The sequence below is a fragment of the Poromitra crassiceps genome (genome assembly GCF_964638095.1).
Source record: "Poromitra crassiceps genome assembly, chromosome: 27".
Taxonomy (NCBI): domain Eukaryota; kingdom Metazoa; phylum Chordata; class Actinopteri; order Beryciformes; family Melamphaidae; genus Poromitra; species Poromitra crassiceps.
The window spans coordinates 5,207,401-5,224,900 of record NC_139650.1 but is presented as its reverse complement, the minus strand read 5'-3'; the positions used below and the strand labels follow the sequence as shown (position 1 = coordinate 5,224,900).

Genomic DNA, 17,500 nt, shown 5'->3' with positions numbered 1-17,500 from the left:
AGGTAGTGCGATTGTTGCTGGTGAGACATGGACACCTTGTTTGGTTCATCTCGTAGCGCTGCCAGTCTGCCTTTCTGTGCCCGCCTGATGACCGTTGTGCTGTAGTGGCCATCCTGGCCCTCCACCACGGAGTAACGAAGGTCACTGGCACTACCCAGGTGAGACCTGAGAGCATAAGCACACAACAGCTTCTCAGTTCACTATCAATAGTGTATATATAGCACTGTATATATATATATATATATATATATATATATATATATATATATATATATATATACATACATATATATATACATACATATATATGGGCGTGGGTATGAGAGAGTGTGTGCGTGTACCGCGGGTGCGTTCCATCTCCAAACACCACGCTGCGGCGCTTTAGATGGTCAATCTCGTTTCTCAGCTTCTCAATCTCTCCAATCAGCCGCTCCTGGCAGAGAGAAGGGCATTATGGGGGATGTGAATCAGGGGACTGCAGACAGCTTTCAGCTCTCAGCGGCTCAGTCATTCAATTAAAGCTCACTGACCCGGGTGTGGTGGAATTCTTCAAGCTGTTTCTGGCAGTTCTCCAGGTCTTGGATGAGAGAGTTCTAGACAAGACAACAAAAAAGACACGAAGTCGTGTCAAAGCAAAATCCCAAACTGCGGTCCAAATAGAACACTTGTTATTTTTTCATTCGTGCGGTCAGCCAATGTCGGTGGTCACTATCAGGAGATCCGTTTGGATAGAGGCCCATGTGAAGCGTGGATGTGCGTGCAGGACTTGCCTTGTCCTCCAGGGCAGCCATGCGTTCCTTCAAATGGAGCTGCAGTCTTTCGTTGGACTCGGTGAGCAGACGATCCACGGTGTCTGATAAACGCTTGTTGTGCTCCTCGTTCATTTTCTCTCTCTGACGAGCCTGAGGAAGACAGACAGAGAGAGAGAGAGACGGGGGGGGAATGATCTCACATTCTCAAATTCTCTCTTTGACACAATCTCCATTTCAATGTACTGCAGCCAATCGGGCATCTCCAGATGGATTATTAAGTGCGAGCATTTCGCCCAAGATCACCAGCTGCCAGACTTAGGTCTTCTTGGCCAACAATGGATTTGACAGCGAGAACAATGTAATTACGGTGATTTAAGCGACAAATCGATCAGAAAAGGGTTAAATGCCTTCTCTGATAGTAGTTCCATTCAAGTAAATGCACACAGACACACACACAAACACACATCTGCCTCCTCAGAGAGCTCCTTTCACTAAATATAGTCGTGCGATTGCACACAGAGAGAGAGAAATTGGCCATGTGTGAATTATTCAGTGTCTAAATATAACAGCCAATCAGGCTTAGGGGGAGGGGAAATGTGTTGCACTAGGATATGTGGATTTGGTTCATATTCATGCAACAATGCACTGGGAATACGGCGAGCTCTTTGTGTGCGTGTGCGTGTGTGTGTGTGTGTGTGTGTGTGTGTGTGTGTGTGTGTGTGTGTGTGTGTGTGTGTGTGAGAGCGCATGTTTGTGTGCATGTGTATCGCATGAGGGAGCACGGAGCCAAGAGTCAAGGCGCCTAACTAATGTGAAGCATCAGCCCAGTGAGAGGTCAGAGAGACCCTGCAGGGCTGGCACACACACACACACACACACACACACACACACACACACACACACACACACACACACACACACACACACACACACACACACACACACACACACAAGACAGACACACACAGACACACACAGACAGACACACACAGACACACACAGACAGACACACACAGACACACGCACACACACCCTTCCCAGCTCTTGGTTCTTCTCCTCCAGTTGTGACTCCAGCTGTCTGAGCCGCTCCTCCACGTTGCCATGGCGCTCCTCAGCCTGCAGGGGGAGACACATGTCAGTACAGCTGCCTCAGAGTCTGTGTTGTGTGTGCCATTTCTGTCTGCTTACATGTGCATTACTGATTCTCTTTGTACTGTATCAATATGTTTTTGCTATTAGGGGTGGGCGACATGGCCATAAAATAATATCACGATATTTCAGGGTATTTCTGCGATAACGATATTCGTTTATGATATGACAAAATACTGAAAAATATATGTTATTATTCATTTCAAGAACATACACTTGCAACATTATAGTCATAGTTTTATATGTCAGCATAAACATACGTTTCCCTTAAAATATTCAGTAAAAACAAAACAAAAATAATCTCTCAGTTCTTCTTCGTTTGTTTACAACAGTTTACAAGAGTAACTCAGTGTTTGATCCTGTATAAATTATAGAAAGTTTTCATGGAATATGTGTTGCTAGGGAACAGTTTGAAACCTAGCTTATTTCCTATTGTATTAGCAAACACTGCAACAGGAAGTAAGCTAGGGGCAATTTAGAATGTTTGTCAATGTTGTCAAGTTAAAATCGTCTATATACTTTCTAGGTACGGGAGTCAATCCACTCCTACGATCTCGTGATGGCTGTAAACAATGTCTGTATCCATAGTAACATTTACTTCAGATCAATATGGTGGCTCCCATCCATTGCCTGTATTTTAAGTTTACTTGACACCAGTAACCGTAAAGTGTGTGACGTCATTATGTCAACAAGTCGTAATATTGCCATTATCATGATAAGATTTATTTTTATCATATTAAAAATTACATTATACCGGTATTATTGTGAACAATACGATATGTCACACCCCTATTTGCTATAGCTTCAACAATACTAATCTACTAATTACCTTTCTAGAATGGTCTCAGCTAATTTGTATGATCGCTATCTTGATGAATAAATATTTATAACAATCATAAATTCTAGCATCCCCTCCTGAATGCGTTTCTGTCCGCGTGGCACAGTAACGGTCAATGACATACATGCGACGGACTGACGTGTTAACTAACCCAATGAGTAAGAGTACGTGTATGAGTTTCTGTGTGTGTGTGTGTGTGTGTGTGTGTGCGACGTGTGTGTGTGTTACTTTGGACAGTGCTGCCACTCTCTGTGCCAGTTCAGCCTCCACCTCTGGCAGCGTTTCAGCCTTCCTCATGGTCTGAGCCAGCCGCTGCTCTGCCATCTCCAGCAGCTCCTGCAGCTGGCGTACCTTCTCCTCACTCTGACACACACACACACACACACACACGCACGCACGCACGCACGCACACACACGCACACACACACACACACACACACACATACACACACAGCGTGATGAGAGGTGTGTAGCAGTGTTGTACACACTCCAGTGCACCCAGCCAGTAAGGACACATTAGCACAAATGGAGGATGTTGTTGTTGCTGTTAGTTTCCCATGTGGAGCTGAACTCAGCCTCACCCTGAACAAGCTGTTTCCTGTCTGTCTGTCCTAGAGACTGACGTCACTCGTCTGTCTGTCTCTCCTAGAGACTGAGGTCACTCATCTGTCTGTCTGTCTCTCCTAGGGACTGAGGTCACTCCTCTGTCTGTCTCTCCTAGGGACTGAGGTAACTCATCTGTCTGTCTGTCTCTCCTAGAGACTGAGGTCACTCGTCTGTCTGTCTGTCCTAGAGACTGACGTCACTCGTCTGTCTGTCTCTCCTAGGGACTGAGGTCACTCTTCTGTCTGTCTGTCTGTCTGTCTCTCCTAGAGACTGAGGTCACTCATCTGTCTGTCTCTCCTAGAGACTGAGGTAACTCATCTGTCTGTCTGTCTCTCCTAGGGACTGGGGTAACTCATCTGTCTGTCTCTCCTAGGGACTGAGGTAACTCATCTGTCTGTCTGTCTCTCCTAGGGACTGACGTCACTCGTCTGTCTGTCTGTCCTAGAGACTGACGTCACTCGTCTGTCTGTCTGTCCTAGAGACTGACGTCACTCGTCTGTCTGTCTCTCCTAGGGACTGAGGTCACTCTTCTGTCTGTCTGTCTGTCTCTCCTAGAGACTGAGGTCACTCATCTGTCTGTCTCTCCTAGAGACTGAGGTCACTCATCTGTCTGTCTGTCTCTCCTAGGGACTGGGGTAACTCATCTGTCTGTCTCTCCTAGGGACTGAGGTAACTCATCTGTCTGTCTGTCTCTCCTAGGGACTGGGGTAACTCATCTGTCTGTCTCTCCTAGAGACTGAGTTCACTCATCTGTCTGTCTCTCCTAGAGACTGAGGTAACTCATCTGTCTGTCTGTCTCTCCTAGGGACTGGGGTAACTCATCTGTCTGTCTCTCCTAGAGACTGAGTTCACTCATCTGTCTGTCTCTCCTAGAGACTGAGGTAACTCATCTGTCTGTCTGCGTCTCCTAGAGACTGAGGTCACTCATCTGTCTGTCTGCGTCTCCTAGAGACTGAGGTAACTCATCTGTCTGTCTGCGTCTCCCAGAGACTGAGGTCTCTCATCTGTCTGTCCGTCTCTCCTAGAGACTGAGGTCACTCATCTGTCTGTCTGTCTCTCCTAGAGACTGAGGTCACTCATCTGTCTGTCTGTCTCTCCTAGAGACTGAGGTCACTCATATGTCTGTCTGTCTCTCCTAGGGACTGAGGTCACTCGTCTGTCTGTCTGTCTGTCTTTCCTAGGGATTGAGGTCACTTGTTTGTCTGTCCTAGGGACTGAGGTCACTCATCTGTCTGTCTGTCTGTCTCTCCTAGGTCATCACATGCACAGATTCCAGGAATCCTGCACACTACTGGACGGCTAATGAGGTCACGCTTGATGAGGTCCAGGAAGAATTAATTCACATTCATTCTCATGGAAACTTTACAACTTTGAATATTGGGAACAACATTTTTTCCCTCAAAAATTTCTAAAATTCCCAAGCTCAACTTTCCATGGAAAATTTCCAGAAATTTACCAGAAATGTTTAGCCCCCTTTGCAACCCTAAGCCATCTCTAAACATGCAGTGAATTCCTGAACATATTCAGACATTACGGCCTGCATGTTTAGCAACAAATGTCTGTTATGAGTCAGCGTTGCTGGCAGAGCGGCTCTAGTTTAGCAGCTCCCGGCTCATTTCAAAGCCAGCGAGACAAGATTATTATAGCCTGCTATAAATAGTTGTTAAGTGGCACTTCTACACACCACCGTGCTATTTAATTTCATGGATGGGTGTAGTTACGTGGCTGGATTATTTGGAAGAGAGCCAAATTGGTAGGTAAACAAGTGAAAGTCAAATCGTTTCTTTTCCTCCATCTGCTAGTTTGAGTAAAGATAGTGCTGCATTAGGCTATTGGGCGATAAGTGCCCGCTATTAACGTTCACGTATATTGATTAGTCGTCTGCGCATATCAATTAATTAAACGAGCAAACTCACGGCCAGATGCATCGATTTCCTCAAGTGCCGAGTGCTGCAAACGGCTTGAATGGTTTCTTTTGCACCCGGTCTACCTGTCTGTCTTGTATCGTGAAAATACAATAATATTAAGTTACACTTTATTAAGTTAAGTTAAGTTATACTTTATTTATCCCCATGGGGAAATTCATCCTCTGCATTTGACCCATCCTCTACTAGGAACCTTCCTAGAACCAGGAGCAGCGGGCAGCCGCAGTGCAGCGCCCGGGGACCAACTCCAGTTCTTTTTGCCATTGCCTTGGTCAGGGGCACTGACAGGAGTATTAACCCTAACATACATGTCTTTGATGGTGGGAGGAAACCGGAGCACCCGGAGAAAACCCACACAAACACGGGGAGAACATGCTAACTCCACACAGAAGGGACCTGGGACGGACCGGGGTTTCGAACCCGGGACGTTCTTGCTGTGAGGCAACAGCACTAACCACTGAGCCACCGTGCCGTCCAGAAACCTACCAAGATGATAGTGTTGCATTATATATTTGAGACACAACTTTTTGTGGGGAGAAATAAATGTAAAACCAGTCAGATATGATTTGAATGCCACTTGTAAAATCGCCTTTTCTACCGTTTAACGTTCGTGCGACCACTATTTTGACTGGCGGCTTTTGGGCGATGTAACAAGTGCTGACTTTTTGGCACCCTCCCACCCCACGTTATCGCCTGAATAATGCGTTGAAGGCTTTTCATGGAGTGGAGAATTGCTTTCTGAAATAATATCTGTAGTTCAGAGTTCATGTGTGGAAATGGCTCTAGTCTCTCCATCTGTCCGTCCGTCCGGCCGGCGGTCTGTCCGTCCATCCGAAACCCAATTAAAGTCCTTTGCAATTTCTTTGTGGAATGAGTGTCATTTGGATTGTATAGTTATATAACAAATTAAAATATGACCCACCTGGATCAATAGACAGTGCCTTATAAATGCAGTTTCATTTTATTTTGTATTCTGATTATATTATCCTCTCTGGGGTATTGCGGATAACATGGTTAAGGCATGAAATATTAAAATGTTGTGTGTGTGTGTGAGAGAGAGAGAGAGGGAGAGAGAGAGAGAGAGAGAGAGAGAGAGAGGGAGAGAGGGAGAGAGAGAGAGCACACATTAGCTTGAATCCATAACTTGGATGCCACCTTGCATGAAGATTAATGTGCCACCTTTGGTGTCACCACCTCTGGGTAATGACACATCCTTACAGCCTGCACATTTATAATAATGACATGACACTTCCACCGATACTGACTCCGTCCTTACCTGAAGTTTATTGGCCGTTTTATGAAAGGGCAGTGGAGCAGCATGTCAGTTCACTGAGTGCAATTGCTTTTATTATTGTTTTTCAGACGCTGTACCTCCATAGATTTCTATGGGCCTGCTCACAGTGTTGTAGGTTTCTATGGGCCTGCTCACAGTGTTGTAGGTTTCTATGGGTTCTGCTCACAGTGTTGTAGGTTTCTATGGGCCTGCTCACAGTGTTGTAGGTTTCTATGGGTTCTGCTCACAGTGTTGTAGGTTTCTATGGGCCTGTTCACAGTGTTGTAGGTTTCTATGGGCCTACTCACAGTGTTGTAGGTTTCTATGGGCCTGCTCACAGTGTTGTAGGTTTATATGGGCCTGCTCACAGTGTCGTAGGTTTCTATGGGTTCTGCTCACAGTGTTGTAGGTTTCTATGGGCCTGCTCACAGTGTCGTAGGTTTCTATGGGTTCTGCTCACAGTGTTGTAGGTTTCTATGGGCCTGCTCACAGTGTTGTAGGTTTCTATGGGCCTGCTCACAGTGTTGTAGGTTTCTATGGGCCTGCTCACAGTGTTGTAGGTTTCTATGGGCCTGCTCACAGTGTTGTAGGTTTCTATGGGCCTGCTCACAGTGTTGTAGGTTTCTATGGGTTCTGCTCACAGTGTTGTAGGTTTCTATGGGTTCTGCTCACAGTGTTGTAGGTTTCTATGGGCCTGCTCACAGTGTTGTAGGTTTCTATGGGCCTACTCACAGTGTTGTAGGTTTCTATGGGCCTGCTCACAGTGTTGTAGGTTTCTATGGGCCTGCTCACAGTGTCGTAGGTTTCTATGGGTTCTGCTCACAGTGTTGTAGGTTTCTATGGGCCTGCTCACAGTGTCGTAGGTTTCTATGGGTTCTGCTCACAGTGTTGTAGGTTTCTATGGGCCTGCTCACAGTGTTGTAGGTTTCTATGGGCCTGCTCACAGTGTTGTAGGTTTCTATGGGCCTGCTCACAGTGTTGTAGGTTTCTATGGGCCTGCTCACAGTGTTGTAGGTTTCTATGGGCCTGCTCACAGTGTTGTAGGTTTCTATGGGTTCTGCTCACAGTGTTGTAGGTTTCTATGGGCCTGCTCACAGTGTTGTAGGTTTCTATGGGCCTGCTCACAGTGTCGTAGGTTTCTATGGGTTCTGCTCACAGTGTTGTAGGTTTCTATGGGCCTGCTCACAGTGTTGTAGGTTTCTATGGGTTCTGCTCACAGTGTTGTAGGTTTCTATGGGTTCTGCTCACAGTGTTGTAGGTTTCTATGGGCCTGCTCACAGTGTTGTAGGTTTCTATGGGCCTGCTCACAGTGTTGTAGGTTTCTATGGGTTCTGCTCACAGTGTTGTAGGTTTCTATGGGCCTGCTCACAGTGTTGTAGGTTTCTATCTGTTCTGCTCACAGTGTTGTAGGTTTCTATGGGCCTGCTCACAGTGTTGTAGGTTTCTATGGGCCTGCTCACAGTGTTGTAGGTTTCTATGGGCCTGCTCACAGTGTTGTAGGTTTCTATGGGCCTGCTCACAGTGTTGTAGGTTTCTATGGGCCTGCTCACAGTGTTGTAGGTTTCTAGTGCCCATTACCTCGGTCCGAGTCAGAGTCTGGAATTACTGAACATGAGTGTGAATCCACATGTAGGTGGAACACAGGTCCTTGCACGAAATTAAGTATTAATATCTATCAATATCTTTAAAATTAAAAATTTAAATTATTAGGGCTTATTACAAAAAAGAACAAAAAAGTCTTTATCAATTAACAAATCTGAGGCCTCGTCTCCAACTTCCAAGTCCAAGTCCGAGTCATCAGTGCTCAAGTCCAAGTCGAGTCAGAAGTCCTGAAAATGTGCCCAGTACTCGACTCGAGTATAGCCCTACTGTACCAGTTAGTGTTACCTGTCGGTGCAGGGAGTCAGTGTTACCTGTCGATGCAGTGAGTCAGTGGTTACCTGTCAGTGCAGGGAGTCAGTGTTACCTGTCGATGCAGGGAGTCAGTGATTACCTGTCGATGCAGGGAGTCAGTGTTTACCTGTCGGTGCAGGGAGTCAGTGTTACCTGTCGGTGCAGGGAGTCAGTGTTACCTGTCGATGCAGGGAGTCAGTGGTTACCTGTCGATGCAGTGAGTCAGTGTTTACCTGTCAGTGCAGGGAGTCAGTGTTACCTGTCGGTGCAGGGAGTCAGTGTTTACCTGTCAGTGCAGGGAGTCAGTGTTACCTGTCGGTGCAGGGAGTCAGTGTTTACCTGTCGATGCAGGGAGTCAGTGTTACCTGTCGGTGCAGGGAGTCAGTGTTTACCTGTCGGTGCAGGGAGTCAGTGTTACCTGTCGGTGCAGGGAGTCAGTGTTACCTGTCGGTGCAGGGAGTCAGTGGTTATCTGTCGGTGCAAGGAGTCAGTGTTTACCTGTCGATGCAAGGAGTCAGTGTTACCTGTCGGTGCAGGGAGTCAGTGTTACCTGTCGGTGCAGGGAGTCAGTGTTACCTGTCGGTGCAGGGAGTCAGTGTTACCTGTCGGTGCAGGGAGTCAGTGTTACCTGTCAGTGCAGGGAGTCAGTGTTACCTGTCGGTGCAGGGAGTCAGTGTTACCTGTCGGTGCAGGGAGTCAGTGTTACCTGTCAGTGCAGGGAGTCAGTGTTACCTGTCAGTGGAGGGAGTCAGTGTTACCTGTCAGTGGAGGGAGTCAGTGTTACCTGTCAGTGCAGGGAGTCAGTGTTACCTGTCAGTGCAGGGAGTCAGTGTTACCTGTCGGTGCAGGGAGTCAGTGTTACCTGTCGGTGCAGGCAGTCAGTGTTACCTGTCAGTGCAGGGAGTCAGTGTTACCTGTCAGTGCAGGGAGTTAGTGGTTACCTGTCAGTGCAGTGAGTCAGTGTTACCTGTCAGTGCAGGGAGTCAGTGGTTACCTGTCAGTGCAGTGAGTCAGTGTTACCTGTCAGTGCAGGGAGTCAGTGGTTACCTGTCAGTGCAGGGAGTCAGTGTTACCTGTCGGCGCAGGGAGTCAGTGTTACCTGTCGGTGCAGGGAGTCAGTGGTTACCTGTCAGTGCAGGGAGTCAGTGTTACCTGTCGGTGCAGGGAGTCAGTGTTACCTGTCAGTGCAGGGAGTCAGTGTTACCTGTCAGTGCAGGGAGTCAGTGGTTACCTGTCAGTGCAGGGAGTCCGTGTTACCTGTCAGTGCAGGGAGTCAGTGTTACCTGTCAGTGCAGGGAGTCAGTGTTACCTGTCAGTGCAGGGAGTCCGTGTTACCTGTCAGTGCAGGGAGTCAGTGTTACCTGTCGGTGCAGGGAGTCAGTGTTACCCGTCGATGCAGGGAGTCAGTGGTTACCTGTCAGTGCAGGGAGTCAGTGTTACCTGTCGGTGCAGGGAGTCAGTGTTACCTGTCGGCACAGGGAGTCAGTGTTACCTGTCGGCACAGGGAGTCAGTGTTACCTGTCGGCACAGGGAGTCAGTGTTACCTGTCGGTGCAGGGAGTCAGTGTTACCTGTCGGCACAGGGAGTCAGTGTTACCTGTCGGCACAGGGAGTCAGTGTTACCTGTCGGCACAGGGAGTCAGTGTTACCTGTCGGCACAGGGAGTCAGTGTTACCTGTCAGTGCAGGGAGTCAGTGTTACCTGTCGGCACAGGGAGTCAGTGTTACCTGTCGGCACAGGGAGTCAGTGTTACCTGTCGGCACAGGGAGTCAGTGTTACCTGTCGGTGCAGGGAGTCAGTGTTACCTGTCGGCACAGGGAGTCAGTGTTACCTGTCAGTGCAGGGAGTCAGTGGTTACCTGTCGGTGCAGGGAGTCAGTGTTACCTGTCGGTGCAGGGAGTCAGTGTTACCTGTCGGTGCAGGGAGTCAGTGGTTACCTGTCAGTGCAGGGAGTCAGTGTTACCTGTCGGTGCAGGGAGTCAGTGTTACCTGTCGGTGCAGGGAGTCAGTGTTACCTGTCGGTGCAGGGAGTCAGTGTTACCTGTCAGTGCAGGGAGTCAGTGTTACCTGTCAGTGCAGGGAGTCAGTGGTTACCTGTCAGTGCAGGGAGTCAGTGTTACCTGTCGGTGCAGGGAGTCAGTGTTACCTGTCAGTGCAGGGAGTCAGTGATTACCTGTCGATGCAGTGAGTCAGTGGTTACCTGTCAGTGCAGGGAGTCAGTGTTACCTGTCGGTGCAGGGAGTCAGTGTTACCTGTCGGTGCAGGGAGTCAGTGTTACCTGTCGGTGCAGGGAGTCAGTGGTTACCTGTCAGTGCAGGGAGTCAGTGTTACCTGTCGGTGCAGGGAGTCAGTGTTACCTGTCGGTGCAGGGAGTCAGTGTTACCTGTCGGTGCAGGGAGTCAGTGGTTACCTGTCGGTGCAGGGAGTCAGTGTTACCTGTCGGTGCAGGGAGTCAGTGTTACCTGTCGGTGCAGGGAGTCAGTGTTACCTGTCGGTGCAGGGAGTCAGTGGTTACCTGTCGGTGCAGGGAGTCCTTGGTGGCCAGTTCATTCTCCAGCTTGTCGTTGATGTCGTGGATGTGGGTGGTCTCCCGCTGGGCAGCCAGGTAGCGTTTCTCTAACGTGGTTATCCTCTCCTCCATATCCTCTCTCTGTGCCAGCCCCTACAACAGGCAGATAGTAAGAGAAAAACACACCTGGCTGTGTGTGGGGGGCCAAAAGCTGCATGGGAAGGGAAACTCTTGGCCAGTGGTCGCCAGTCCTTCAATGGTGATTGACTCTATTGTAGTTCTAGTTGATGTCAAAGCCTTATCAAAACATAGAATCCAACGTTATAATCAGATAAGACGTTGGTTGATTTGTAAGTATGCATCTCAATGGTCAAATCTCCCCAAATTTTGTGGTGAGAGTGACCAAAACATTACATTAAAGGAACACTCCGCCGATTTTCACCCAGCTTTGTATCATTACAAAATCAGTAGTATATCAGAAAACTCAGTAACAGTTTTGCAGGCATTCGTTTAGTTTGACAGTTATTGAGAGTTGATTTGAGTGTTGTGGACCAGTGATGTCACCTCCACACCAACTCGAATCAACTCTCAATAGCTGCCAAACTAAATGAATGTAGTAGAGGTGATAGAGGCTATTACAGTAGACTGACCGTCCCCCACCCCCATTTTTCTCTCCAATTGTACTTGGCCAATTTCCCCCTGCTGCCCCGGTCGCTGCTCCGCCCTCTGCCGATCTAGGGAGAGCCGTAGACTAGCACCATGCTTCCTCCGACACATGTGCAGTTGCCAGCCGCTTCTTTTCACCCGAGCTTCACCGGCAGGACGTAGCACATGTGAGGATCACGCTATTCCCACTAGTTCCCTTCCCCCCGAACAGGCGCCCTGACTGACCAGAGGAGGCGCTAGTGCGGCGACCAGGACACATACCCTCATTCCGGCTTCCCACCCGCAGACACTAGCCAGTATGCCTGTATGGACGCCCGACCAAGCCGGAGGTAACACGAGGATGCGAACCTGCGACCCTTGTGTAGGTAGGCAGGGAATCTAGCGCTACACTACCCGGATGCCGATGACTGACTGACCGTATTTTGACTGAGAAGTGTTCTTCTTCAGCTCAAACTCATTGCTGCCCCCTGCTGGGTGCTTATACACTTGTTGCCAGATCAGAAGCACATTCCTTCCTCTCACTTTAGTCCTCCCCATCGCTCTCGTCTAGTTTACGCTCACCTCTCTCTGTTCCCTCTGCTGTTTGATTGACAGCTCCTCGCTGCGGCTCAGCTCTCGGCGTGCGTTGGCAAGCTCCGCCTCCAGCTCGGCCACGCGGCCGTTGAGAGAGCCAGAGCGCTCGCGGGTCTGGGCTAGCTCCTGATTGGTCCGGTCCAGCAGCTCCTGAAGCTCAGTCACCCGACTGCCATCGTCATGGGCGTCTATGGAGCCGTTGGGCAGTCTCTGTAAGGTGGACATAGACAGACAGTCTCTGTAAGGTGGACACAGACACAGTCTCTGTAAGGTGGACACAGACACAGTCTCTGTAAGGTGGACTGGACACAGACACACAGTCTCTTTAAGGTGGACACAGACACACAGTCTTTGTAAGGTGGACACAGACAGACAGTCTCTGTAAGGTGGACACAGACACAGTCTCTGTAAGGTGGACACAGAGACACAAGTAATGGATGTCAAAGTCATTCTTTTGGGCCACTTTACAGATTTTCAACCTGACAGGAATAGTGACACCATGGCAAAACAGCACCAAATGACATCATTATGACATCATTTGGGCCAGGAAGTTCTGTGAATGAATGCGGGGCTCTCGGTCAGAGACGATAGATTGTAGAGACAGTGCATTCCAGGCTCCGCCAATAGACCAAATCAGCGGGATGTTTACATTTACTTCCGGGTACCCCTGAGGTCCACACATTATAATGGCGGTGGACGGCACAAACTGACATGTTGAAGACAAAAACAGACAAAGAAGACAAAAATGGTTCGTCCGTGTTGTGTTGTTGTTTAATATCATTCATAACAACACTTTCACTAACGTTAGTGGAGACCAGACTAGCTAATTTACCTGTTGGACCAGACTAGAGTAGACTTGAAGCTAAATTAAATTGACGTGGCGTCAGTAGCTCTGTCTGTACCAGGCTCTTTCTCACCGAGAAGAGCCTGGTGACGCGAGGTTACTCTGTCTGTAACGTAAAAAAACAGCGAGTTTGACAGACAAACAAACGTTATTAGTTAGCTAACACTACATAAAACAAACACAGAAGAAAGGCTAGATACGTCGGACAAGCATGTTTACCAACCGTTTAACCATTTAAATTGAAAGTAGTCGGCCGAAAACAACGAGAGGGTTTGACAGCATTTATTTGACAACACGCACATTTAAACCTGCCGCCTTCCCCAAGTGGTACCCGGAAGTAAATTTGTTTACATGGTGACGTCACGGTGATTTGGTCTATAGAGGGTATGCACACCCACGGGAACACGCCCCCTCAATCGGGAATGAGTGTCAAGTTCCTCCCTGAGCAGCAGGTGTCAGTTATCTAGGCTGATTACTGCATTCAAGCTCAGTCTTGCTGTGACTCAGTGGGCGTGACCCCACAGTGACTTCTGCCTCTGTGACATCACATCTATAGTGTGAAATGGTATTTGTCCGGTCTCCTAAATGGCAGCTTGTGATTGGCTGCCTGTCTCTCCATGTTATGAAACTTCAGTGGCTCCTAAGTATCCTAAGTCTCCTAAGGGGACATTGCAGTGGCGAAACAGATACAGATACAGTGACTTGAAGTTGCAGACTCTCTATAATCCAACGTCTCTGTCTCGGTCCAGGTAAGATGGAGGGAAGTTAAACGTTGTTTCTTTTGTAATGATACAAAGCTGGTGGTGTTGATCTGTCTGAAATTACATGGGACAGGATTCTGTCTGTGGTCCAACTCTGCTCAATTAACAGCAGACACCAACTGATCCGATTTAAAGTCACCCACCGTCTTCACTGACTATTCCAAGTCTAGGTTGCATAAGCTGTACCCTCCTGTCTCACCACTATGTGATAGGTATCAGGTGTTAGAGGGTACACTGTCCCATGCTTTTTGGTTTTGCCCTTCACTATCCGGATTCTGGGCCAGAATATACGTATGGAGAGACTCAGGTTCCTGAGGGCCAACTCATTTGGGAAATTCTCAACTATCTGGGACCCGTTTCTGGCCTACTTGGACGAGGTTGGGGGCAACAGCCGGGTAACTCGCCCAGCTGACTTCACATGGACGAGAAGAGAGATGTGCGTGGGATCCCGCGCACATCTCCTGCAAGCATATGACCACCTTACGTGGCTGGCAGCAACATTCAAATGTTGATGATATATGTACGCTTTTCCTTTTTTCCTCTTCTTTTGTGTGTGAGCCTGTTTTTGTTTTTCACGTTCTGAAAATTGCAAAATAAAATATAAAAAAAAGGTAAAAACCTGGTTGAAAATTGGCAAAGTGGCCCTTTAAGAACGTTGCATACAGTATAGTTAACATACATACAAGTGATATGCAAAGGAGGGTATTCAGAGTTGTTTGAGAGGTAGAGAAAGTTTTGGATGACCTAGATATGAAGAGTTGAGTGTTTGCACATTGGGGGAGGCTTGTATGAGGTTAGGCTGCCGTGTTGTTTTGAAGATGTTTGTCTTCTCTCCACCGCTCAAAGTGGAGTTAATTCCAGGGCTTAATTAAATTAACCTTCAGGGAGACATATTCAGACAGGCAAAACAGAGGGCAGCAAAGTTAGTAAGACCCCCTCCGTGCCCTCATTGTAGCATTTTGCCTGCTTGTGAATAGCATACAGAAACCTACGCATGTGGCCCTAAACATGTGAAGCTAGAGTACTGGTAAAACACTCCAGGGGCCGGTTGCACCAAGTGGTCTTAACTACGCCTGGTCGTAACTCCTACGTCGGTCTTAGTTAAGACCAGTCTTTAGAGTGGATTTATGCCTGTTGCACCAACAGGGCTTACGTCTGGTCTTAACTATGCCGGTCGTAGCAATGCGCGTCCATGTGAATTGCCAGGGAATGCCCCCTGATTGGATGATGTTGCAAAAATGTGCCTCGCGACCTGCTTGGAGTGTCACTGTGCCACTATGCTCTATCAGCCACTACTGTATGTGCGTCACTACACCCTCCCTCCTCCCACCCTCCCTCGCTCCGGGGGAAAAATGGCGGCGATTGAGTGCCAGACAGTCTGAATGAAATTGAATGTAACGTTCCCAATTCTATGTATTAAATTCTAAAAAACGACCCTCAACATTTGGGAAGGCTAAGCCACACAACTAGTTCGTTATAATCTAACGTCATGCTTCGAAGGCGACTTTACGATGATGAGGACGGTGAGGACTCAATCACAGCAGATCTCTGCTGATATACTACCACGGAGATCTCTTACAGGCACAGGCACCTTACTCCTCCTCCTGACCAGGCGTAATATTTACGACCGGTCTTAGTGAGAAAAAGGCTTACGCCCTCTTGGTGCAACCGGCGTAGCTGTTAGGTCGTAAAGTTACGACCAACTTAGCTTAAGACCAGTCGTAAGACCACTTGGTGCAACCGGGCCCCTGAAGACTACAAGAGCATCACAACATACGGGTTTACTTATTAGCTTTACTCAGCTGGGTCTCTGAAAGTTCCCCCACCTGACCGACACTATAGCTCTGTGTAGCACTCAGTCGGTATACAACACAGCCAACACCATGCCGTGGTCAGGGCTTCACCCCCTGCTGTAAACAGGTGCACTCATACTACTGCACTGTACTACTGTGAGGTGCTCTGGATAAAAACACCCCCCAAAAGGATGGACCGTTGGAATGGACCGTTTGTGATGGACCGTTTGCGATGTACTTTGAAAGGGCAAGACATTTATATTGCAAGAGAAAGAGATAAAAACATGCACATCCATTTGTGGTATGTGTGTATATATATATATTGCTTGTTAATTGTTTGTATATTTCTGTATATATGGTCAGTTGCTTCACACTTTTTTTCTCGCACCTTCACACAGGTTGAGTCGCCTTAGTCACACTACAAGAAACGTACTGCTGTATTTATTGTTTTTTCTTCACTCGTGTGATGACAGAGGTTAAACTTGACTACAGACTGTTGATTTTCTCTTTGTTGTATGACATAATATGTAGTCTATGACTTTTACTCCTCTGATTGATTGTTATTATACACAGCTGCGTTGTTCAATCATGTGACCTCTTCACTATCAGGTGACTACTACTGTATATAAGATGGCGTCTCACCTCTGTATAATTGTCTGACGAAGAGCTAATGTAGCTCGAAACGTTACCACTTGCACTTGGTGCAATAACACTATTCAAAAGGAGCCCTTGTAGTGTGCGAGCGTGTTTTCATTTGTTTCAAGACATTTATATTATGAGCTTTATTTTATGCATTCAAACGTACTTCCTGGAACTATTCCCCCCCACACACATTATAGCTACGCGAGTCACAACGACGATCAAGCATTTTGGACTTCTGTCGGGGCCACTCTCTCTTTAAATCACTCTGCCTTCTTTTTTGACCAACTTTGAGAGCTGCAGAGTACAGACGTGTAGGCGGGAGGCGGGAGGCATTTTGTGAATTGCGGGTCTTGAGAGACTACTGTCGACGGAGCAGTGGGCGGGGCAGTGGGTGGTCAAGGACGGATGGTGCTGATACCGCTCTGTCGGGCACACTACCCACTCAGAGAGACACATGTGCTCTCCATCTTCTCTCCCTCTCTCTTGTCATCTTCGTGATTTCTTAATTGATTTTTCAGGTTGAACTATTTTCTGAATAAAAATATATCGCTTCATAGCGTTTCTCTGAGCGACAGAGAGGCCACAGTAGCTGAATCTTAGTTTCTCAGAGCACACAGAGGAAGGCGATTTCCATGCAGAAAGACAGGACCAGGCTCTGCTGTTTGATCATGGGGAGGGTTGGTTATTCCCTGTGGACGGACACAGACACAGTTACATAACGTGTGCTCATTTTCAGAGCTGGCCTCAAACCAGGGAGGACAGGGCTCAGACACAGAGCAAGAACAACCAACGGATTCCATTATCAAAGGTAATGGAGGTTTACACTATGCTGCACTTGGGTCTGTTCTGTGTGTGTGTGTGTGTGTGTGTGTGTGTGTGTGTGTGTGTGTGTGTGTGTGTGTGTGTGTGTGTGTGTGTGTTTTTGAGAAGGAGAGAGAGAGAGTAAAGGTGAGTGTATGTGTTTTTGTGAGTGAGAGTGAGAATGGAGAAACAAAGGAAGAGGTAGCAGTCAGACAGACAAACACTATGCAGACTACATAAAAAACACAAGAAGAAGAAGGAGGTAGATAATCACAGATAGATAATCACAGACAGACATAAAAACACAAGAAGAAGAAGCCACAGAGTGGGTAGATATTCACACAGGCAGACATAAAAAAAAACACAAAAAGAAGAAGCCACAGAGCAGGTAGATAATCAGGCAGACAGACAAACATTATGAAGGCATAAAAACAACAAAAGAAGCCACAGAGCAGGTAGATAATCACACAGGCAGA

At 47.7% G+C, this 17,500-nt stretch overlaps 1 protein-coding gene across 1 annotated transcript in view; it reads right to left on the bottom strand.

Moving 5' to 3' along the window:
• ppfia4 (PTPRF interacting protein alpha 4) overlaps positions 1-17,500 on the bottom strand; it is a gene marked incomplete at its 3' end in the record, with an annotated part of 44,728 nt that overhangs the window by 22,538 nt on the left and 4,690 nt on the right. The window contains exons 4-11 of the mRNA XM_083661878.1: positions 12,172-12,393; positions 10,951-11,097; positions 2,968-3,102; positions 1,785-1,868; positions 771-902; positions 531-593; positions 342-433; positions 36-165 (exon numbers count right to left, since the gene is read on the bottom strand). Coding sequence (XP_083518004.1) covers positions 36-165; positions 342-433; positions 531-593; positions 771-902; positions 1,785-1,868; positions 2,968-3,102; positions 10,951-11,097; positions 12,172-12,393 — 1,005 coding nt within the window. The remainder of the gene's footprint in view (positions 1-35; positions 166-341; positions 434-530; positions 594-770; positions 903-1,784; positions 1,869-2,967; positions 3,103-10,950; positions 11,098-12,171; positions 12,394-17,500) is intronic.